The sequence below is a fragment of the Sphaeramia orbicularis genome, chromosome 18 (assembly GCF_902148855.1).
Source record: "Sphaeramia orbicularis chromosome 18, fSphaOr1.1, whole genome shotgun sequence".
NCBI lineage: Eukaryota > Metazoa > Chordata > Actinopteri > Kurtiformes > Apogonidae > Sphaeramia > Sphaeramia orbicularis.
This window is the reverse complement of record NC_043974.1, coordinates 35805994-35831625: the sequence shown is the minus strand read 5'-3', so window position 1 is coordinate 35831625 and position 25632 is coordinate 35805994. Positions and strand designations below refer to the sequence as shown.

Below are 25632 nucleotides of genomic sequence, written 5' to 3'. Positions count from 1 at the left end.
CTTGTTACAACATGTTGTTCACTGGTGTTCAGGTTGATATTTTAGTGACATGTCTTGGGAAATATGTTGCTCAGCTGCACTTTTAACATTTTATAGTGTAGTAAAAGTTTGTGCTTGTGTTCTTAAGCGCATTCTCTCCATAGTTTCGAAGGCAGTGTTTCAGATTGGCTCCTTTTCTACTCACTTCCAGCTGTATTGGATCTAATCTATCAGCCACTTTTTTTTTTTCAACTACACTACTCTTCTTTGCATCAGATTTAGATTTTCCGGAAAAAGTAGTAAAAGTATTTTCTCCCTTATCCTTTTTGACAGCCCTTAACCCTTTATAGGGCACTCATAGAAATACTCTGAAAACCAAACTTTTGTGAAATGTTTCTAGATTTTTATTGTTTATGTAGAAAATCAAGATCAATGAAGTTACCATATTTGGTTATTTACCTGTAAGTGTCCAAAAAACAGTCAGACTAGCAAATGCCAAGAATAATTTAATAGACAAACTTTGTGGCACTAAGCTAACACTAAGCAGATCCAACTCTACGAGGATTGTTTCTATACTGATGAAATTCACTGAACGACACAAAGAAGAGCAAAAATAAATAAATGAAGGTCAATGAAGTGACCATATTTGGTTCCTTACCTGTAAGTGACAAAAAAAACTGTCAAGACTATCAAATACCAGGATTAATTTCATAGACACATTTTGTAGCGCTAAGCTAACGCTAAGCAGATCCAACCCTACAAGGATTGTTTCTATACTCATGAAATTCACTGAACAACACAAAGAAGAGCAAAAATAAATAAATGAAGGTCAATGAAGTGACCATATTTGGTTCCTTACCTGTAAGTGACAAAAAAAACTGTCAGACTGTCAAATACCAGGATTAATTTCATAGACACATTTTGTAGCGCTAAGCTAACGCTAAGCAGATCCAACTCTACAAGGATTGTTTCTATACTGATGAAATTCACTGAACAACACAAAGAAGAGCAAAAATAAATAAGTGAAGGCCAATGAAGTTACCATATTTGGTTCCTTGCTTGTATGTGGCAATAAATAAATAAATAAATACAAGAAGTATGTTTAAAAATACAAGACAAACACATGTAAGGTGCTAGGAACATGTATTTCAGAACATTAGAACATCCTTGAACATAAGTGGCAAAAAAAATCCAAGAAGTACATATATAGAAAATACAATAAATACATGTAAAGTGAAAGGAACATGTATTTTAGAACATTAGAACATCCTTGAACATAAGTAGCAAAAAAAAAAATAAAAAAATCCAAGAAATACAGGGGTTTTTCTAGAAAAAAATTTGTAAAAGGGAGCACAGGTAGGCGAGGGAGCGAAGCGACCAAGTTGGGGGGGGGGGGTTCCCTTTTGAAAAACTGAGGTAAAAATGGAACATTCTGAGGCTATCTGAGAGGGATATTGTAACTCTAGTGGCCCTCCTGCAATTTTTTAAAGCAACCAATTAGTGCTGCAGCTATCGAATATTTTAGTATTCGAGTATTCTACTGAAAATTCCTTTGATTAAGCGAGTAATCGGATAAAACTTATTTTTGCTTGGTTAAAGAGCAATTATAAATACACAAGAGGAAATAAGGTATTTCACTTAATAATGAAGGACCGACTGGTTTCCTTTTTTTTTTTTATAATTAACAGTTTTATTTGTTACATTCATATTGTGCATACGCAGCAAAATGTGTTTTCTAGACTAGAAACATTTTCAGAGAGGCAAATACAAATAAATAAAATTGAATTACTTTCAACTTAGTATTTCTTGTAAGTATCAAACATATAAGGCATTAAAAAATTTTTAAAAAAGGCATAAACATTGCCTTTTTATTGTGGAACTGAACTTTGGGAGCTGTAAGTTTCAGAATTTACAGTTTAGACTTAACAGGAATGTGTTGTGACATAAAAGAGGCAAGAACATTTGAATGGGAACTGTCAACGAGTCCATGCATGAACAGTTTTACACATTTCTGCTATATTTAGGAGAATCAAGGCAATGGCCCCCCCACCTTATCTGTCTGTCTCATAACCTATAACCCCCCCCCCCCACACACACACACACACACACACACACACACACACACACACACGTCCAGTTAATTGATGATTCGCTTCATTTTAGCAGTAGTTGGATTTTGCCAAAATTCGGCCGTGACAAGGTAAAAGAAAGCTTTCACCAAGCTGTACTTTTGGGAAATTAACCATGGAAATCACGGCTCGCTGCCTAAATCTGTGCTTGTGAAAATCGTAATAAACTATCCACACATTCGACAGTTCCATAATTAACACAAACCTATCCCTCCGCAGGGCTAACGTTATGTTAGTAAGGTATATTGACATTAATCTCACTGCTTTGCGCGACGTTAATTCTACTTTATCTGGGGTCCTCCGCTCCGTTCTGGGTGTCTTATGAGAAGATGCTACATTGGAGATGTGCTGTTGTTTTATGGAAGGGCCGTGTAACAGTGGGTACATGACATGGTGTTTACCTGCTCTTCAGTCTGAAATGCTTCCACACCTCTGACATTTTCTGTCTTTTTTATTTATTTTTTTTGTCTTTGGTCATCATTGCTGTATTGACTCGCCTGTCTATGCTCGCTTCTTCCATCTTCCCGCTGCTTCATCCGAACACTTCCGCGTCCTCCGTCATCTTCCTTTGCGTGAGTAACGTAGGTGCGTTGTCACACATTTACCCTTTCATGCGCGAATTATGAGAACCTTTTTTCCTGAGTGTTTTTATTCCTCTTTAGGCATGAAAAAAAGAATGCAATTGAAAATTTTCTTCTGAAAAATAAATAAAAAAAAACCAAATAAATAAAAATAATAATAAAAAAAAAATTAAATAAAAAAATACATTAAAAAAAGAAAAAAAAAAATTCTTATTAACCTATTTTTCATGAAATTGCAAAAATGTCCAATCAGCTGGACACCACACGTTTAATTTTTGACACAGAAACATGTATTTACAGATAAATTGTGTGAAAACTATGGGCAGGGCTTGTGATTCTGGGGGTTTATGCGCAGGAGAAATCTTCATAATGTTACCAGTTCATGTCAGAAAAGATATGTTGTGTCTTAAAACTTTAATAAAGATATGTGTAACAAAAAAAAAAAAAAACGAAAAGAACAACAAAATCCATGAATATATAAGAGAACAGCTGTAGAATAGCTGTCCACTGTAGTGACCAGTATGCATGAAAGGGTTAAATAGTCCGTGTGAAATGCCGTGCTTTGAGCTTTACAATTAAATAAGTGATTCCTCGAGGCAGAGAATATTCGATCATTTTTTGTAATCGACGTACTCACATTACTCGAGGAATCATTTCACCCCTACAACCAATCGAAGAGTAACTTATCCTTCTGTTAGAAGTATAATAATGTTGTAAATTCCAGTAAGGGGGTACCAGCCAAAAGTATGAGGGTGCAGCGCCCCTGTTCCCCGGTTCAGGAAAACCCTTGAAATATATGTAAAAAATACAAGAAAAATACATGTAAAGTGAAAGGAACATGTATTGTTATAACATTACAATGACATAAGTGCTGATCCAGACTCCTGTCCACATCATTATTCTCCCTTTGAACATCATTCCTTACATTAGTACCGTTACTTCATGGTACCGAACACAGCAGGTCCACTCACTGTTCATGCAGAGGTGGACCTTACAGACCCTGGAGACCACATTGGACCTGAGATTGTTGCCTCACTGTAACTGTTGCTGTCTCCGTCTTGTAATGCATGCGGAAATTACCCAAAATAGTCACTTGCCCGATAAAGGGTTAACTCTACCTGCTGTACACCTGACCTAATCACGCTGCGTTCATTTCCTCGTCTGTCAGGGCGCCTAATTATCTCTTAACTTCCTCGCCTAAAAGCCCTTCTGGCGTCTCTCTCTTGTGTCACTCCCTGTGTGGTTTTTCCACCTTCTCTGACTCGGTACGGTCTGCAATAATTAAATTTTTTCCCGCAGTCCCTCTTAGCTGGTGTATACATTGTAATTCCTCAGCAATGCAAGCTCGAGTTGCAAGTTGAAAAGTTCAAATGTAAAACAGAGGGTAGAGCTGCGAGGGAGGATCGCCATAAAACACAGCAGACCGTAGATTACACAGAAGAACACAATGCACTTAGTGTGGAAAGGTTTGTGTATGGAAGGGTGTGTGTGGTAGTGTTTACCAAGCCTATCAGTATTTGTGAAGTCTATCTGTGAGTGTAAAACCAGCTCTGGGAACTATTTAACTCCTGTTCCTTTCTCCAGTGTCCTCCCTTATAACCTCATCTGTTACTGTCAGGTATGCAAGGTGGCTATTTATAACTAGTGGAGGTTAATGAAAAATACATGATCCCTCTCTCTCTTGTCTTCTTCAGGTCCGAACGCTATTTGTCAGCGGGCTACCACTGGATATTAAGCCGCGGGAGCTCTATCTCCTGTTCAGACCATTTAAGGTATGTTTGTATGTTTTAAATGGATGGACCGCGGCTATTCTTAGCAGCTTTTCTTTCCAGCAAGTCAATGGGACCTCCATTAATGGTGATGAAATAAACGGCAATGGAAAGTCTCCCGAGGTTGGAGTGTCTGTGTTCCTAAAGCCGAGGTTCAATCACATCTTGATCCTTGGGAAGCTATGTGCGCACGTCTCATGGAAAAATGGCTGGCTGCCTGAAAGAGAGAGAGAGAGAGAGAGAGAGAGAGAGAGAGAGAGACGAAAACAAAGCGATTTGTTTCACTTCAGAAAACTCCCTCTGTCATTGCACAAACAGGACCTTTCCCTGGATTTTAGGTGAACCCGTGTGGGGGCTTTTTTTTTTTTTTTTTTTTTTTTGGACCGGCGCCCTAAAATAATGCGCTTTAATAGCACAGGAGCCGCACAGTTAAATTGAGTCATGGTGCTTTTGCTATAGATAAGCTCATGGTATGCATACTAAATAAAAGGTTTATATCATGAGTGTTGACAGCAGTGAATCTTGATTAATAGTGAAAGACAAAACCATCCGATCCATATGGGCCTTAGGAGTCATGAAACTCCCCAGACAAGTCATCTGTGAGTGTGTTATGCAAAGACGGTATGCTGCTAATGTAGATTCCTATGATTTCTTTAATTTTTCAGGGAAAGACAGCTAATAGTGTTTAGGACCAACTACGCTGTAAGACCGGATAAGTTGAGTTTACTTAAAAAATCTGAGGTAACCCGTTACCTTAAAAAATGTAAGTAATGAGTGATGAAAACTTGAGTGTATTAAACTTAAATGCTTGATTTGAATGGAATTACTATTTTAAGTACAACACACTAAATACCAAGTTAATTGAACTTAAACTTTGTTGCAATGTCAGTTGCTTTGTATAATCGTTAGACTTGATATCATCAGTTCATTTTCCTCAATTCCAAGTTGATTTAAATTAAAATCTTTTGCAATATAAATTGCTTTGTATAATTATTCAACTTGGTATATTGTAGAGTGGCTGGAAGTTAGGCAGGAAGTTAGCTCAATGTAATTTGCCAGCACAGGAAGTGCTTTTAATTTGGCAAGGCATTAAGATTTATATTGTTCAAGAAGGAGCATAGCTGAACAGGAGAGCCATTGTTCATCCCATGGCTCTGACTCATGGTGCAGCTCTACAAAAATACAAAAACAAACACAACAAGAAAAGCACTCAGAGAGCGCAGACCTCCGCCAAGACAGATATGTCGCCCCCCCCCCCCAACCCACCCCGATTACCACCAAAATGTAATCATTTCTTCCTTGTGCCAGTATCAACATTTCCTGAAAATTTCATGAAAATCCGTCCTTAACTTTTTGAGTTATTTTGCTAACAAACACACAAAACAAACATGCATGCAAACACACAAAGCAAAGCGATCACAGTACCTCCTGGCAGAGGTAACAACATGCCCAATACCCACAATGCAATGCAGAGATAAAAAGGTGTGGTCATGACTAAAATTTAGTGATTTAAATTCATTCAGCTTAAACTTTTTCGTACTTTCGACTATGTCTACAAATTAGTAGAATATACTTAACATTTTATAATAATGTAATAAAACTTAAGTCATTTAAGTACATTGTAATTAAAGCATTTTAGTAAATACAAAGTCTGGGCTTACAGTGTAGATGTATATAAATCATGTCACATCTGGAAGTCAATTATAAGTCAATCCCACAAATTCAGATCAGGGAAAGAAGATTAAAAAACAAAACAAAACAAAAGAAAAAAACAAATTTCTAGTGCCTGTGCATGACCTTTAACCAAAATATAAACTTAGTTAATAACTGAAACATTATCATGATATTATTTTCAACAGTTAGAGTTAACCCTTTATGGGACACTCAGTTTCATCCTTCGTGTAAGCATCTACCTCCTCGCTGGTTGGCATGACAACCGTCTCCCTCCTCTTGCCATAAAACATCAGAGCAGCACTTGCTAAAAAGTAAACACATGCAGTAAAACAACTGTTATAAGGTCATAAACGGACAAAAATCACTCATTTTCACTATTTACAGCTTCAAAATGTCTATAAAACCTCTCTGATTGACTGTATCCTTTTAGAAAAACCAACATGCTCATTGAAGCATGGGACTGGCATCATATTTAAAGTTTGTGGAAATTACCAAAAATAGTCACTTGCCTGATAAAGGGTTAAAGGCTACTCATCTAAAGCTTTTTTTCAGCTCAAGATCTGAAAGGTAAACATGTCTTTTATTTCTTACATTCGTCTTATGTATTATTTTTATGTTGTTACGTCTCATGTACATTTTACTTATATTTGATCTCTTCCAAAAACACTCCTCTTGTTTCTTAATTAAGAAAATTCACTCACTTATCTTGTTATTATGGATTTTGTTCTGACAGTTTTGGGCCTGATCCTAAGTTTTGGAAATGCCGATCTCTATTTCAAACAAGCACAACAATACAACTAAATAAGTACATACATTTAAATGATTTATATGTTTAATGTGTTCAAAAGTGAGTAGGCTGAAGTAAAATCTTATTAAATCTGAAGCATTTGTTTTAAGGTCAAAATTTCATAATAAAAGCCATGTTAAGAGATACGTGGTTTGTATCTGCGGAAACACTACAGGGCTTTTATTTTGAAATCATTGCAGTATCTTTATCAACACAAATAGGTATGGATCAAAATGAGGCTTCAATCAAAAATGGCCAATTCTACATCCCAAACAGTGGAAGTTAGAAATAAAGGCCCAGTACATTGTGTGGTTAAGGTGACTAAAGGCCTGACTGTTATTTGGAGAACTACAAAAATGGCGGTTACATCAATATATAATCTAACAGTTGAGGTGTCGATGAAAATGATTGGTTATAATAAGATAAATAAGTTATAATCATGAAATAATAGTCATGTGTAACCTATTATGTTTGATATATAACCTTTCTTACATTGGTTATATGGTTGTTTTAGATCAGGGGTCTCAAACTCATTTTCTTTCAGGTCCCACATTCAGCCCAATTTGATCTCCAGTGGGCCAGACCAGTAAAATAATAATATAATAACTCATAAATAATGACAACTCCAAATTTTTGTGTTTGTTTTAGTGCAAAAAAACACATTAAATTATGAAAATACTTAATTTTATAAACTATCCAAACAAAAAAGATGTGAATAACCTGAAAAAACTGAAATTTCTTAAGAAAAATAAGCGCAATTTTAACACTCCGGTATCCGGGTGAGCCTTTTAGGCACACTTTGCACTTCGTTTTAAAAAACTTCATATGATTTTTCACAATTTAAATAAGGTTAGAATTCAAAAGTTGTTCATTTTTGCATGATCTTTAAAATTCTGCCCACCAACTAAAAATTGCACATTGTAAACAAAAGAAAATTACAAGACTAGCATCTGTCTCCCAAGTGTGCCTAAAACGCACGATTTCCTCTATTTGATTTGTATGATTAGGGCTGACCTTGATTTACAAAAATAAAATCAAATTGGACCAGAAAAATCAATCAATATATAATATTTAATACTTTGATTTATAGGTGTGCATTTTTGGCACACTTGGTGACAGATGCTAGTATTTTTGAACATTTGACCTAGCACCAAAAATAATAATGCAAATTAACCAATGTTGGAGTTAATCATTGACATATGCCAGGATGAAAAAATCAAGTAATATGTGATCCACTTTTTGTAGTATATTGAAAAAAATAAATTTTTAGTGTTTTTTGCATCCAAAAAAATGGTTTGTTTAGATTACAAACACGGCATTTAAAGGGTTAAAAATGTGACAGTTATTGAGTATTTGGTATTTTTATTTACAGCTCAAGTTGATGAAATAGAAAAAAGTGTAAAAGAATTAAAAACAAACTATATGAAATTTTTTTTTGACTTATTCCACAAGTGTGCCAAAAAGGCACACTTGGTGCTTAGTAAAGGCCTTGCTGGATAGTATGGTTAACCATACTGTGCCTCAACTTATCATTTCTACATGTGCATTATGGATCATATCTACAAAGACATTAAACACTTAATAACAGGCAGAAAATGGTTAAAATTGTGCTGGATTTTCTTTAGACATTTCCAGTTGTTCATATTTGTTCAGGTTATTCACATTTTATTGTTACAGGATAGTTTGTAAATGTAAATATTTTCATAATGTAATGTTATTTTTTGCACTAAAACAGACAAAAATTTGAAGTTTATCGGCATAATGTAATATTTTTTTCACATCAAACCGAGAACAAAATATGGAATCATTATTTTTTTGTAGGTTATTATGCTATTATTTTACTTGACATCATATAGGTCTGTACGTGGAACCTGAACTAAAATGAGTTCGACGGCCTTGACTATGGAATCCAAACTCATCCCACAGGCCGGATTGGAACCTTTGGCAGCCGCATTTGGCCCCCGGGCCGCATGTTTGAGACCCCTGTTTTAGATGTTTACCGACTGATAACATGTCAGAATTAATGAAAGTGTTTTAGTTTTGCTGTAAAAGTACTTGTTATACCATAAAAATGACACCATCGCCACAAGATAATAAGATACTAAGTCAAGAAATATACAGGGTGGGGAAGCAAAATTTACAATATTTTGAGGCAGAGATTGAAAGACAGTGTATGACCAGTTAGTTTATTGAAAGTCATGAGAATTTATTTGCCACAAGAAAATGTACATAATAGAAAATGTTTTTATTCTATGTATCCTCCTTCTTTCTCAATAACTGCCTTCACACGCTTCCTGAAACTTGCGCAAGTGTTCCTCAAATATTCGGGTGACGACTTCTCCCATTCTTCTTTAATAGTATCTTCCAGACTTTCTCGTAATAGTTTTGCTCATAGTCATTCTCTTCTTTCCATTCTAAACAGTCTTTATGGACACTCCAACTATTTTTGAAATCTCCTTTGGTGTGACGAGTGCATTCAGCAAATCACACACTCTTTGACGTTTGCTTTCCTGATTACTCATATGGGCAAAAGTTTCTGAAAAGGTATGGATAATAGTGTTAGGTATGATTATGACATCAATATATGTTTGGTTTCAAAACAATTGACACAGTGCCTGCTGAGAAAAAACAACTAAATGTTCATTGTAAATTTTGCTTCCCCACCCTGTAAAAGTATATAAAGGTTACCATGTATTTGTCACTATCTTGTTTTATTTTAGTTCAGTTTCCAGATTTGTCCTTATTCTTCATTCTTTTCTGTCTTTATGCTGAATTGTCATGGTTACATTAGCTTAGCATCTGGAAATGTACCAAGAAACCACTTTGATTTGTTATACAATTATAATAATTTACTGTGGTTTTCCCAAGAAACTCAGTAAGAAATGTTTATTTTGAACTTAAGGAGTATTTCTATGAGTGTCTTATAAAGGGTTAAAGTGACTGGAATATCTGCTCATTTACTTTCAAATTAAGTCTGTTTTCCTTGTTAATTGCCTGTTTTGCTTTTGTTTCAGGGCTATGAAGGCTCCTTGATAAAACTCACCTCTAAACAGGTACGCTGCAGACACACACTGAACACTATGTTTCACAGCAAAGACACTAAAGTGAATGAAGGCGTCAGTCAGCCGTTCATCCTGCTTTTACTGTTTGCATTGCACTATTTCTTGCACATCAACACCTTTAATTCTTTTTCGTCTCTCCTTACTCCTTCTTTTTTTTCCCCCCCTCTTGGTGTTATTGGGCTGTTGACTATGAAGGATTAGCACCTTTCATCAGGAAGTACCTGGAATAGAAAGAAAAGAAAAAAGTTTACTGGCAGGGGGGATAGGAAAAAGTGTTGCACCAACTTGCCTTTGGCAATCAGATACTCTTCTTATAGTCACAGTCAGTCAACTCCGGTGGGATGTACAGAGATGGGAGGGGAGACAGAGAAGAATTTTGAGGTGTCAAAGGAAGCATTTTGACAAGAGCAGAACTGACGTTGAGTTTAGCCTCCAGGGGTTCAGGACTGAAAATGAGCTCAGCTGGCAGGTGTCCATGTTCAGAGTTAAGCAATTTAGCTTCATGTCAGTGTACTTATTAGCACATTACGCCATATCCCATAAAGACATGACACGCTCATTAGAAGGGTTTAGCCGAATTAGATCCAATATGCTCAAAGTAAAACCTTAAAAACTAAGAACAAAGGAAAGCTTTTTTCTAGAAGTGAAATTCTTTGCAACAAGTAAAATCCCTTTGCACGGTTTGGGAATTTTCTTCTTCATTTATTTCTTTTTTTCTTTTTTTTTGTGTGTTAGGAAGTAGTGCCAAAAGCTTTAAAAACTAATTATCATCTGTTTCAGTAAACCTCATATTTTCAAATCATCCAGTTCAGTTTAGTGTGGTTATCTTTAGCGACTGCTCAGATTAATGCGTTGCTTCTGACTAACGCTGCTACTATTTTTGCTGCAGGCATTTTTAAATAATGACCAGTCTAAAAAAGCATTTGACGTAATATCATAATTATGTTTTTATTAGTGTGCAATCAGCTTAACCCATAGAGACCTAGTGATACTATTATGGCACGTCCCAAATGAATTTTTCTCGACATTTAACCTTTGTTAAGTGATTTATTGTATCATTTATTATAATATTATCCTCTGTACTTTATATTTTTCAGTGAAAATCAGGTATTTTCTTGTATTTAATTTACTGATCATGTAGGTGTTCATAAAAGCTCAGATTAAAGTTGCGGGTATTATATCAGAAACGGAGGAAAATGAACAAAAAGTGACTTTTTCAGCAAATATATCATTAACCCATAGAGACCCAGTGATACTTTCATGGCAGTTCCCAAATGAATTTTTTTTCTAGATTTAACCTTTAAGTGATTTATTACCATTTATTATAATATTACCCTCTGAATTTAGCATTTTTTAAGGGATAGTCAGGTATTATCCTCTATTTTATTAACTGATCATGTAGATGTTCATAAAAGCTCAGATTAAAGTTGAGGGTTATTATATCAGAAATAGAAAAAAATGAACAAAAAGTGACTTTCTCAGCAAATATATCATTAACCCATAAAGACCCAGTGTTACTTTTATAGTAGTACCAAAATGATTTTTTTTTTCTCTGTATTTAACCCTTTCATGCACAGTGGTCACTCCAGTGGACAGTTGTTCTCTTGTATATTCATGGGTTTTGTTGTTTTAGTTCCATATCAGACAACACAGTGGACACTCGTGCATCATCCCAAACACTTCAATTCATACAATTACTGTAACTTTGCTGTTCTTGATAAACCTGATCTGCAGTAATATGTTTTAGTGTAAATCAATTGCTAATTGTTATTAGACTGTAATTAACAGTTTTCTGGGGAAAAAAAGGTTTTTTTGGGGGGTTTCTTTTGCATATCTTCCTGAAACCCAGCAATACATTTTGTCCTCTGTAGGGGACATAAGTTTGACAGTTTCAGTTTAAAAATTCTGTCTATTGCGAAGGACATTCCATTAAAAAAATCAATCAATCAATAAAAATAATTCCAAAAATGTATCTGAAAAAACTATTGCATTATGCAGTTTCCAATTAAGACAATTTTTTTTAAGTAAAAAAGCTAAAACTGTCAATTTCTTGGGTCTCAGGAAGATATTATCTCCATGAAATAAGTAATAACTAATATTAGAGTATGATAAAATTTGGGAAAACTAGCAATTTAGCAATTAGTGGCATTAAAAATGTTTTTATTTCATAGTTTTCACACAGTTTATCACTTTCTGATAATGATTTTTTTTTTAAATAAATGTTTATTTGCTTCAAAATTTAAATGCATGGTGTCCAGATGAGTGGACATTTTTGTAACTCCACGAAAAATAGGTTCATAAAAAAAAAAAAAAAAAAATCAATTGCATTTTTTTTTTCATGCTTAGAGGAATAAAATCACTCAAAAAAAAAAAAAATTGACTAAAGTTCTCATAGTTCATGCATGAAAGGGTTAACCTTTCTTAAGTAATTTGTTACCATTTATTGTAATATTACCCAGCGAAAACCAGGTATTTTCCTATATTTAATTCACTGATCATAAAAGCTCAGATTAGAGTTGAGGTTTATTATATCAGAAACAGAGAAAACTGAAAAAAGTGACTTTCAGTAAAATATGTCATTAACTGAACATTAAAACAACCATTTCCATCCACTGTCATTGATCCAACTCCATGGGTTTTACTGGTAAATCAGTGTTGTAGAAGATGACAGTGTTTCCATGGTAACTACAGAGCCTCTGAACGTCCAAATGGGTCATATCTGATGACCATGAAAAGATGACAAACTGTATTTTACACCAATTATTTACATGTATTAATCGGATTAGTGGTTAAGAAGTTATTAAACATTTTAGATCAGTGGATGGTTTTGATCAGCAGTGGCTGTTTGGGTCTTTATGGGCTAAAATAAGAATTATTGTGTTTTTGTTGCCTCACAGTGAGCTTATTATATGTGTCGTTGCTTCCATGGAGTCTGCCATGTTTCTGCAGTAGCTGATACTATGACAGGATGATAAAATATCCGGTATTACAACACATACTGTGGACTGATGTGAGCAAATGATTCCTCATCCTAATCTGTGGAAAAATAACATCGCATCCACTTCAAATGGAAAACAGTTACAGGATGTTCTATTTCTTCTACTGTTTACTTAACCCTTGAAGACCCAAACAGCCACCATCGTCCAAAACCATCTACTGATCTAAACTATTTAATAAGTTCTGAACCACTAAACCTATTAATATGTTGAAATAATTGGTGTAAAATACAGTTTGTCATCTTTTCATTGTCATCAGATATGACTCATATGGACGTTCAGAGGCTCCGTAGTTACCATGGAAACACCGTCATCTTCTACAACATTGAGTCACCAGTAAAACCCATGGAGTTGGATCAATGACAGTGGATGGACACACTTGTTTTTACATTCAGTTAGCAGTATTTTTGCGGAAAAACTAACCTTTTCATCAGTTTTCTCTGTTTTTGACATAATAACCCTTAACTTTAATCTGAGCTTTTATGAACATCTACATGATCAGTAAATTAAATACAAGAAAATACCGGAATTTCACTGGATAATATGACAATAAATGATGATAAATTACTTAAGGAAGGTTAAATATAGAGGAAAAATTCATTTGGGAGCTGCCATAAAAGTAACACTGGGTCTTTACGGGTTAATCTTTGGTATTGGTGTGATTGGGCCTTTTTCGGAAAAAAAAAAAAAAAGTGTTTTGCTATTATGAAACATAATTTTAGCTGCTTAGAGCATAATACAGTGTACATCACTGTGATAAAAAGTGAAACTAATAATCATGAGTATATGTATTTTTGGACATATGTATTTTAACCCAGTGCTGGAAAAATGTGAAGATGACCATTAACCCATAAAGACCCAAGCAGCTACTGGAAACCAAAATCATCTACGGATCTAAAATGTTTAATAAGTTCCGAACCACTAAACCTATTAATATGTTGAAATAATTGGTGTAAAATACAGTTTGTCGTCTTTTCATGGTCATCAGATGTGACTCAGATGGACGTTCTGAAGCTCCATAGTTACCATGGAAACACTGTCATCTTCTGCAACATTGATTCACCAGTAAAACCCATAGAGTTGGATCAATGACAGTGGATGGACGCACTTGGTTTTAAATTCTGATATTGAAAGTCAGTCAAAAAGTCAGTTTTTGTGCAGTTTTCTGTATTTTGATATAATAACCCTTGAATCTACTGTGGGTTTTCATGAACGTCTAAATTAAATATAGGAAAATACAGGATTTACACATGGAAAATGCAAAAATACTGAAAATACTATTGTAATAAATGGTGATAAATCATTTAAGAAAAGTTAAATAGAGAGAAAAATTCATTTGGAAACTGCCACAAAATTCGCACTAGGTCTTTGTGGGTTAAAAGTGCTTGAATTTAACCTTGAAAATGTGTAAATAGATGCCTAATTCCAATGCGATCCCTCTCAAAGACCACCATTCTTATTTTGGGAAGTTAATCCTGTAAAGCCTGAACCATTAAATCATTGACAGAAAATTCCAGTTCTTTGAAATTGGAGCCTTTATTGGTCCTTCTGAACAACCCCCCAGATTTGTTTTTTCAAATATCAATTTTCATGTATGAGTTTCAATTTTGTATCATATTTGATACATCAGGTCTCAATGCTCAAATATTAATATTTTTGAACAAACAAAAACATAATAGAACACAAACATGTCTAACAAATTGGTAATTCTTTTTCAAAACTGGTAAAGTTCTGCCTCCTTCCTCATTAGTAGTCGCTTTTCCATTGACTTTTCAATTGCGCAAATATAACTTGCGCATAAAAATTTACCTAATGGAAAAATCGCAATTTTGCCAAGTCTCATTTTTCGATTAAAAGTTTTTGCGCTGGGAAGAGGTGGTTTTTCGGGCGTAGTGCAAATGGTATATCATGCAAAACTGCGATGGAAAGACCTTTCTTCGCAACTAGAGTCAGGTGAATTAAAATACCGGATGCTGACAGACGTTACAACAAGCAAAGAAGAAGAAACATGTCGCGGTATGTGTGGACACACCAGGAAACCCAATTATTTTTAAATTTAGTACGAGATAGAGGTGTAATTTAACCTAATATAGTGCATGTTCCGTGTCCATCCGGTGTCCGTCCGTCCGATCGATGTTGCAGCACAGGAGGGCGTTTGTACGGGTTTTCCTCAGCCTTCACAGGCCCGATCGCCGCCAAACTGGCCGAATGAATAGAAACATTACCTGACTATCTACTAGACACAATTTTATGTCCGTATTCAAATGTTGTGAGGTATGCTGGGCCATTTTAACAGGGTCCCAGCTTACGACAGACCTGGTCCCAGCTCACCTCGAAGCGAGTCTGACCTCACCACAGATCTTCACAGGCCCGATCGCCGCCAAACTCGCCAAATGAATAGAAACATTACCTGAGTATCTACTACGCACAATTTTATGTCCACATTGAAATGTTGTGATGTATGCTGGGCCATTTTAGCCTCTCATGCTATCATACAATGGTACCACGGGTACAATACCGCTAGTAATAAAAATAATGAATATATCTGTAAATCAACACCATATTTACGTTCGTTGCCACGTTTATGGAATGACCTCTCGTGTCATCTTGCGATAATAACTAAACAAATCATCACATTTGTGATTTAATGGAAAAACCGACATTACGCACTTCTCTTTTTTCGACATTTCGTAAATATTGGTAACATTTTGAGCAGATGTCCAATGGAAAAGCCACTAATGACCATCTTGTAGTGTCACTGGAAAGGCCTCTGGTGAACGAATTCCTCCCCCCTGGTGGATTATCTGTGTATTGTATGTATCTAATTGTATACATTAGGTTTTTTAAGACAAAAAATATGACACTCATCATGTAGAGGGCTTCAAAACTCATGTATATCAAATATGATACGGTTGGCATTATAGGGTTAAGTCCCAGGATGCACACCAGACTTCGACTATTTTCTGACAATAATATCCTTACACACTAGTCATCCGATATCTGACTAATGTTTACACTATTCCAGATTCAGTCCTGCTAAAGTGTAGCATGTGGTCTGTACATGTTAATGAATAAGTGTGTTTCTGTTAGGGGTGTAAGAAGATATCGGTTCTGCAATATATCGTGATATTTCATTTCACAATATTGTGTTGATATTACAAAGTACTGTATCTATATTTTTCGGAATTTATTCAAATGCAGATATTGTGGAGGTTCATTTTTGTTTTATTGTTTTAATTTTTGGTTTATATTTTATATCTATGTTATTTAACACTCTTTTATTAAATAATGTTAATCCCTTTGTTGGGATTGCACAAAAATAATGTTATGATGTTAGTTGTTAGCTAATAGAATATGAACATTTGAGCGGGATCTTAAACTGTAATGTCTGTAAAACATAATTTAAGTTTTAACACAGGAAAATTTTGTGATATAGCATTAGATCCTGTTGTGATCAAATAAAAATGTGTTTAGTATTTGTGCAGATTTCTGGTGTAATTCAATTCTTCAAGGAAATAATCATTTAAAAAAAGAAACAAACAAAAAAATTGCCTTTTTAACAGTATCATGATATATTGTGATATATCGTATTGTGATCCTCGTATTGTGATTTGTATCATATCACCAGATTCTTGCCGATACACACTCCTAGTTTCTGTGCACTTTGGACTTTACAAACTCCACCCTGTCCCACAACTGTTATTATTATTATTATTCCCGTTTTCTACACAAACTGATCTCACAAAGTGCTCGTTGTGACCGTCGTCGTGAGCAACGCCAATGACAATCGTCCCATAAATCAATCGATCTATTCCTCCGCAGTCAAAGAACACACAGTCATCTCCATATATAGCAAGAGGCAGAACTCAGACCCTTTCTATTTATATTCCAGCTACACTTCTTCCTCCTGACGTCTTCACTCGCTCTTTTTTTTTTTTTTTTTTTTTTCCTTTTCCTTCGTCGGTTGTACAAAATTCCCATAACCCTACACTGCTTTTTCAGATCAGTCGCAGCAGCAGCAGCAGCGTGACCCCTCGGGAGAAACATGTTCAGAGAATTCACTTTCTCCTCACACAGCGATGATGGTGTTTTTTTTTTTTGTTTTTTTGTGTTTTTTTTTTCCCCATATCTGCAGCACTGGTTAGGAAACAGACAGCTTCCAACTCCATCTTTGTACTTTCTTTGCTTTGCTTCACCTTTTACTGCAGCGGACAGCGGCTCCAAAGCGATGTCCTCTGAATATAAAACAAGTGCAGGTGAAATAGATGTGAAGGGAAATGTATTAGCGGCTAACAGGCCTGTACAGGGAGGTCCTCCAAACCATTTTCAACATCACTCCCTTCCCTTGATTCTCTTTCTTTTGATTTTTTAGTCTCACCTTCAACCTTTTCTTCCCTCTTTCTTCTTCTTTTTCTCTTGTTTTTTCCTCCCGGGACCCCCCACCCCCACCCCCACCCCATCCCACCTCCCACCCCCTCCCTTTGTGTCCTTTTCCTCTCTTCATTTCTTTCCCTTTTTCAGCTTTTTTTTTCTCCCCTCTCTATCTCCTAGTACTTTCCCTCTCCCACGTTGCCCTTTTTTGGGCATAGGGGAGCCGAACCATGAACTCTGCTTGTAAAATGTAAGCGTCCAAGCTGCGTTTCACCCCCCTCTTTCACTTTTCTCTTGCTTTTTATAAACAGAAGCAAGAGAAAAGTGAAAGAGAGGCAGGCAGGGTGGTTATGATAGAAGAAGTGAAATAATGAAATAAAAGCAACATGTCTATGTCACTCAGACAGAAATGCCGACTCAGTTTTCTGCCTTAAACCATGTTTCTTTCTTTTTCTTCTGTCTTCTTGTCTCCCCAGCCAGTGGGGTTTGTCAGCTTTGACAGTCGATCAGAGGCGGAGGCTGCTAAGAATGCCTTGAACGTAAGTGTCATGCCCTCTCCACGCTCCTTGCAACAACCAGCTCAGCGCTAGCGTATCCTGTGATGTCTAGGATTTGCATCTTTCCTTTGCCTTATGTGCATTCGGTATCAGGGAGATCCAGACTGTTCCTACAGTTTCTATCGCATTTAGAAAACCGTAAAAAGGCAGGAAAGATGAGCTAAAGCACAGCCTCTAAACAAGTGGTTCTCAGACTTTTTACAGTGGAGTACCCCATGAAATGTACTTTTTTTTTTAAGCAAAGTACCCTCAATTCTTGCTTCAGCGTTACTGATTGAAAAAATGAGGTAAAATTTTTTCCTGTACCAAAGGTGTCTGTTTTTATTTTCGAAACTTTGTAAACGTCACATATTTAACCCTCTGGTATCCCGTCCAGCAAGGCCCTTACTAAGCACCAAGTGTGCCTTTTTCGCACACTTGTGGAATAATGCCAAAAAAAATTTCATACAGTTTGTTTTTAATTCTTTTACACTTTTTTTCTATTTCATCAACTTGAGCCGTAAATAAAAATACCAAATACTCAATAATTGTCATATTTTTTAACCCTTTAAATGCCGTGTTTGTAATGTAAACAAACCTTTTTTTTTTTGGGATGCAAAAAACCAAAAAAAAAAAATTATTTTTTTCAGTATACTACATAAAAAGTGGATTACATATTATTTGATTTTTGCAGCCTGTCATATGTCAGTGATGAACTCCAACATCGGTTAATTTGCATTATTGTTTTTGGCGCTGGGTCAAATGTTCAAAAATACTAGCATCTGTCACCAAGTGTGCGTAAAATGCACACCTACAAATCAAACTATTAAATATTATATATTGATTTGTTTTTCTGCTCTAATTTGATTTTATTTTTGTGAATCAAGGTCAGCCCTAATCGTACATATCAAATGGAAGAAATAGTGCGTTTTTGGCACACTTGGGAGACAGATGCTAGTCTTGTAATTTTCTTTTGTTCACAATGTGCACATTTTAGTTGGTGGGCAGAATTTTAAAGATCATGCAAAAATGAACAACTTTTGAATTCTGACTTTATTTAAATTGTGAAAAATCATATGAAGTTTTTTAAAACGAAGTGCAAAGTGTGCCTAAAAGGCTCACCCGGATACCAGAGGGATAACCAGTTTTTGTGGTCAATGGTCAAAACTACAGCTGGATTAACCCTTTAAAGAACACTCATAAAAATACTCAATATTAGTCTGTTATTGCAAGACAAAACAAGACTTTATTACTTTTGTGAAAATTTTCAAAAATTTTTACTGTCATGTAAAAAAAATCAAGATTAATGAAGTTGCCATATTTGGTTCCTTGACCATAAGTGGCAAAAAATATCCAAGAAGCATACATAAAATATACATAAAAACTAGGGCTGCCAAAATGAATGTGTTAACACAGATTAATCCATCATCATGATTAAACTGATTAAAATTTTTAATGCAGTTAACCCATCTGGAGCACAGACTAACTGTGAATGTCTCTGCCAACGCATTTAGGTCAGTTTGTCCAAGTAGAGTTAGCGTCACACATGAACAAATGGGCAGTTGATCTGGTAGTGACAGGCAGCAGAACCAACCCATAAAGATGGAAGACACTAAACAGCATGTTGGTCCTCTGGATGGAAATATGAGGACAAAAAAACCAAGACGGAACAGTTTTAGCAAGCTGTTTTGTTGAAAATGTTAAAGGTGTTTTATAAACACGTTAAGTGCATATATACATATATATATTCCCTTCTTTCTTGAGTCTGTTTGCTCATGCAAAATGAAACGCGATTAATATAGATTAAAAATTAATGATGTTTAATCGTGATTAATGGAAATGAATCCACAGCAACCCTGTGATTAATGATTCAAAATTGTAATTGTTTAACATCACTAATAAAATCACAAGTAATGTGAAATGAACATGTATTTTAGACCAGTGGTTCTCAAGCTTTTTACAGTGGAGTACCCCCTGAAATATACTTTTTTTTAAGTACCCCCAACTCTCACTTCAGCATTATTGATTGAAAAAGATGAGGCAAAATTTCTTCCTCTGCCAATGGTGTCTGTTTATATTTTCAAAACTTTGTAAACAAACAACAGATATTTAATGTAATATATTAAAAATAACAGATTGTTATAAGTAAATGTGTGCAAAATATAAACTGAAAAGTCCCCTCTTCCATTGAAAAGAAAAATCAATGAACTGGTCATCCTATATTATAAAAGGGAAGTGGACTCTGTGTGTGTCTTGGGCATCACACAAAATCCATACAGAGCTGACAGCTACAGTTTGGCATATTTATGTATTTATGGTCAAGGAAGAGACTAGCGAAAGTGGCAAGTTGATAGGACCAGTATTTTAGGAGATATTTGTAATTTTGGAATAGAATAGCCTTACAATAGCAATGCCCAGAATCATTGAAGTGGGTTACCTAGCAACAGATAAACAATAGGGCCACGTTGCCATGGTGTCAGATATTATGTGCAGAAACAGACATGCCAGCTGAGAGGTTATTCAACTGAAAATACCAGTGGAATTTAACAAGAAAGTAAAGAAACGAACTGTATCAGAGGATCAAAAATGCACTAATTAATTAATAAATTAACCTTTCGTCAGCCAAAAATAATTACTTAATTACTCAAATAAACTCATCTTAAATAATATAACATAGAAATGTTCTTAAAACATTGGCAAAGTTTAAACAACATGATTGACAATAAAAGTTGAAGTGTCAGTTGTATTATATGAATGTATTTTTCAGCATTAATTCTCATTATTTCTTTTGTATTCAGTACATGTTGACTTATTAAATGTATTTTTCCCAAAATATTTCACATACCTCCTTTTGACAAAAACTGCTCTAACCACTTCTTGTGTTTTTCTTATTTTCTTTAAGCTTTGCTGTAGATCCTGCAAGGTCAAGCGCAGGAAAATTAGCTCTGCTTCCACATATAAATAGAAGATATTGATCTAGGGTTTAATTTTAATCTCACTTATTTGAGCTCGGTAGAAATCCTTGATGAGGCAAATACTCGCAGGGTTTTATTTCTTGAAACAAAAGTATAAGCTCTCACACAGCTTTGTTTTCCAGTTTTGTGTTGTAACATGTCTAGATATGAACCGGCCTTCTTGATTTTTTTTTTTATTGATCTCTTTGTCACAGAAAAAGCATCAGTTTTATCACCGCGATGCCAGCAGAATCTGTCAACTTTCAGATGTCGACATGTTGGTGTGCATCAAAGGCAGAGACAGAGAGTTGAAGAAAGGAGAGAAATTATCATCTTATTATGAGCCAACAATAGTCAGACTGTTTCCATAGAATCACTCAGAGGGGCTGAGAATTCAACAGCGCTCTTGTTTTTTCGGGGGAAAGCTACGTCCCGGGGGTCGTATGGAGATAAGCCAGATTTTTGCAAACATGTATCTGCATATTGAAATGTGGGAAAGACAGACTAAAAGCAAAGAAAGGATGGGATTTGATTCCTGTTGTAGTAACTCTCCTCGATTTCCATGTAACAGATGTAGATCCTCGCACTAAATTACAGTCATCCCTAAAAAATATCGTACTTGTGCATTAATATTTCTTAAAACATCTTACATTTAGCTTGATTTTAAAGGGCAAGCCATGAATTAAAGCACAGGTGTCAAACATGTGGCCCAGGCGCCAAATCTGGCCCGCCAAAGGGTCCAGTCTGGCCCTTAGGATGAATTTGTGAAATGCAAAAATTAATAATAATAATAATAATAATAATAATAAATTGCATTTGTAAAGCACTTTTCATTCAGCAGAATCTCAAAGTGCTACAGAGAGAAGACAGTCCAATAAAAAAATAAAAATACTGTATCAGGAATAAAAGACAAGGTGAAAATTACACAAATATATTAACAATCCTTTTAGTTCAGGTTCCACATTCAGACCAATTCAATCTCAAGTGGGCAGGACCAGTCAAATACTATCATAATAACATATAAATAATGACAACTCCAAATTTTTCTCTTTATAAATGTAAATATTTTCATGTATTTACACTAAAACAAAGATTAGTTTTGCAAAAAAAATGTGAATAACCTGAATAAATACGAACAAGCTGAAATGTCTTAAGAGAAGTAAGTGTAATTTTAACAATATTCTGTCTGTTATTAAATGTTTTGTGTATTTGTAGAGCCACTGTGATCTGTAAGTTATAATGTACATGTGTAAATGATAAACTGAGGCAGAATATTGTTAAAATTACACTTATTTTTTCAGTTTGTTCATGTTATTCACATCTTTTGAAAGGATGGTTTGTAGATGTAAATCTTTCATAATGTAAATTTACTTTTTATGCTCTAAAACAGTTTGGAGTTGACATTATTTATATATTATTATGTTATTATTTTACTGGTCCGGCCCACTTCAGGTCAAATTTAGCTGAATGTGGCCGCTGAACTAAAATGAGTTTGACACCCCCGAATTAAAGGATCAACGTATAATATGTGTGATAAAATTTAATGATGTTTTTGATTTCTAATGTGTGAATTGATCATAACGTCCTTAATCTAAAGATCTAAAGAAAAATTCTAAGATATTTTTTCCCAAGTGTCTCAACACACTTCTAGCTAGCCTTAGCTTAATTATGGCATTAGCTAGCACCAACACAAACCTCAAAAACCATACAAGCACACATGAATATTGCATACTTTACCTGTAAAAGGATGTGATTAAAATATAAAATATCATCCTTGTGCATTAATATTTCTTAAAACATCTTGCATTTAGCTTGATATTGAAGGGCAAACCATGAATTAAAGGATCAGTGTGTAATATATGTGATAAAATTTAATCATATTTTTGATTTCTAATGTGGGAATTGATCATAACACGATCTAAAAATATAAAGATATTTTTCTCCAAGTGCCTCAACACATCTCTAGCTAGCCTTAGCTTAATTATGGTGTTAGCTAGCACCAACACAAACCTCAAAAAAACATACAAGCACACCTGAATATTGCATACTTTGTCTGTAAAAGGATGTGATATGTTTCCTGTCGTAGTAACTCTCCTCGATTTCCATTTAACAGATATAGATACACTAAATTAGTCATCCCTAAAAAAAATCATCCTTGTGCATTAATTAATTAATTCATTCATTCATTCATTATCTGAACCCGCTTTATCCTCACTAGGGTCACAGGGGTCGCTTGGAGCCTATCCCAGCTACTTACGGGCAAAGGAATTAATATTTCTTAAATATCTTACATTTAGCTTGATTTTAAAGGGCAAGCCATTAATTAAAAGACCAATGTGTAATATATGTGATGAAATGTAATGATATTTTTGATTTCTAATGTGTGAATTGATCATAACATCCTTAGTTTTCTTAATTGTCAAAAAAAATCTAATAATACTTTTCCCCAATTGCCTAAACACACCTCTAGCTAGCCTTAGCTAAATTATGGAGTTAGCTAGCACTAACACAAACCATAAAGAAGAAAAGCACTCGGAGAGCGCAGACCTCCACCAAGACAGATCTGGAAATGAATCTGGATCTGGAAATGGAAAAATATTATTGTGTTGCAAGGCCATTAAACTTGGACAATAGTTAGCATAAGTTAGCATAAGTGCTAACCTATTAATCAATCATAGCTATCAAGTTGTTCACTGCTACTATCATCTAACTTGTTAATAAAACTAATTATTTTGCTATATTAATACATTTGTCCCTTTTAAAAGTATTTAAAACATCTTCAGTCTGTAGATGGACCATAAAATAATTGTTGCAATTTAATTTTCCATTGTGTAAAAAAGTTAAATAAATTATTTTAATGGCAGACAGATTTCTCATTCCAGTAGAAAGACAAACACAAACCCATCTGACATTTATTGGGATAATTTTTGACATCGAACTGAAAAAATTTGAGATAACATTTATAGCATTAGAACCCGTTCCAGATGTTACATACAGTTATAAATTTTGGATTGGAAATTTTGATGGAAACAATAAAAGACTTAACGAGACATGACGACCTAAAAATCCACATCAGCTCTCCGTTTTCACATTTTAGTGCTGATTTTGCTAATTTTATATTTAAAATGAAGAAAATAATTTCAAACTGAGCATTTCATTTAACAAATGATGAACAAATTAAAGCCTAATGATGAAAAAAAATGTATATCAAAATTATTTCATACTGCATTATTGCATCCAACTATTGGGATAACATTTATCGCGTTAAAATCCATTCCACATGGGGCATACAGTCATACATTTGAATCAAATAAAAGTTTAACATTAATAGATATTGATAACTATGATGCTAAGTGTTAAACCCTTTTTTTTCTTTTTTGAGTTTCAAGTCTGATTGTTCATCTGGTTGTTGGTTATTTATGGTTGCAAACTAATGGTAAAAGACGCAAAAAAAGACGAAAAACTTGGAAACATTAACCCTTTCATGCATGAATTATGAGAACCTCAGTTGAGGATTTTGGGTTTGTTTTTTTTTTGGTTTTTTTTAGTGTTTTTATTCCTCCTTAGGCATGAAAAAAACAATGAGATTGAGGGTTTTTTTTCATAGATTTACAAAAATGTCCACTCAGCTACACCATGAATTTTATTCTTGAAGCAAAGAAACATTTATTTAAAACCCAATATCATAAAGTGATATGAAAACAGTGACATGAAACCATGTTTAATGCAGCTAATCTGATGTTTTCTCACATTTTAACATATTATAATACTAGTTATTACTCACTTCAGGGAGATAATATACAAAAAATAACAATTAACAATTGATTTCCACTCAAGAACCAATGAAGAACAGCAAAGTTACAGTAATGGTATGAATTGCAGTTTATAAGATGATGCATAAGTGTCCACTGTGTTGGCTGATGTGGAACTACAATGACTAAACCCATGAATATATAAGAGAACAGCTGGAGAATAGCTGTCCACTGTAGTGACCACTATGCATGAAAGGGTTAAAAGACTTAAAAACGACCTAAAAATACACATCGGCTCTCCGTTTTCACATTTTAGTACTGATTTTGCTAAATGTCTGTTTGAAATGAAGAAAATAATTACAAACTGAGCCCTTCATTTAACAAATGATGAACAAATTAAAGCCTAATGATGGAAAAAAAAAAAAAAAAAAAGTATATCAAAATTATTTCGTACTGCGTTATTGCCCAGACCTACTTCAAAGTGCTGAAGCTTAATGTTGAGAAGGTAAGGATTGGACTCCTGTGAAAACGCCTGGGTTCAAACTGAGATGTGCTCAGGCCTCATTATATCCATGTACCTTATTAAACCTCTGCAGCCTGGACTGGCAGAGGCTGTGAGTGCACTGAGCCACAGCAATCCCAGTTAATTCCACCCCTTCATGAGAAGAGTCGTCCTGTGCTTGTTTCAGCTCAGCTTTACTCCGGTCTGCAGGGATGAGGCCAGGACCCTTCCTCACAGCTTCCTGATCCTCCTCTTCTTCTTCTTCTTCTTCTTCTTCTTCTTCTTCTTCTTCTTCTTCTTCTTCTTCTTCTTCTTGTTTCTACCGCAGAGAACTTTTCCCCCTCGCTGCTTTCCCTCTCCATTGATCCGACCTTCGTGTCTTTTCCAGACGATCAAAGCAGGTTAATGAGAGGCTGTTTGGTAAAATCAGTTTCTTCCAAAAAAGGAGGCCGACTACATAGCAGCATTGTTTTTGTTCTTGTTTTTTTTAAGGTATTTTAAGACATCTTAAGTCTAACATACAAGATAACATTTATAGTG

At 34.9% G+C, this 25632-nt stretch overlaps 1 protein-coding gene across 1 annotated transcript in view; it reads left to right on the top strand.

Moving 5' to 3' along the window:
- Positions 1 to 25632, top strand: part of LOC115438344 (RNA-binding protein with multiple splicing-like) — a 136309-nt gene that overhangs the window by 54200 nt on the left and 56477 nt on the right. The window contains exons 2-4 of the mRNA XM_030161921.1: positions 4384 to 4461; positions 9934 to 9972; positions 17825 to 17933. Of these exons, the coding sequence (XP_030017781.1) occupies positions 4384 to 4461; positions 9934 to 9972; positions 17825 to 17933 (226 nt within the window). The remainder of the gene's footprint in view (positions 1 to 4383; positions 4462 to 9933; positions 9973 to 17824; positions 17934 to 25632) is intronic.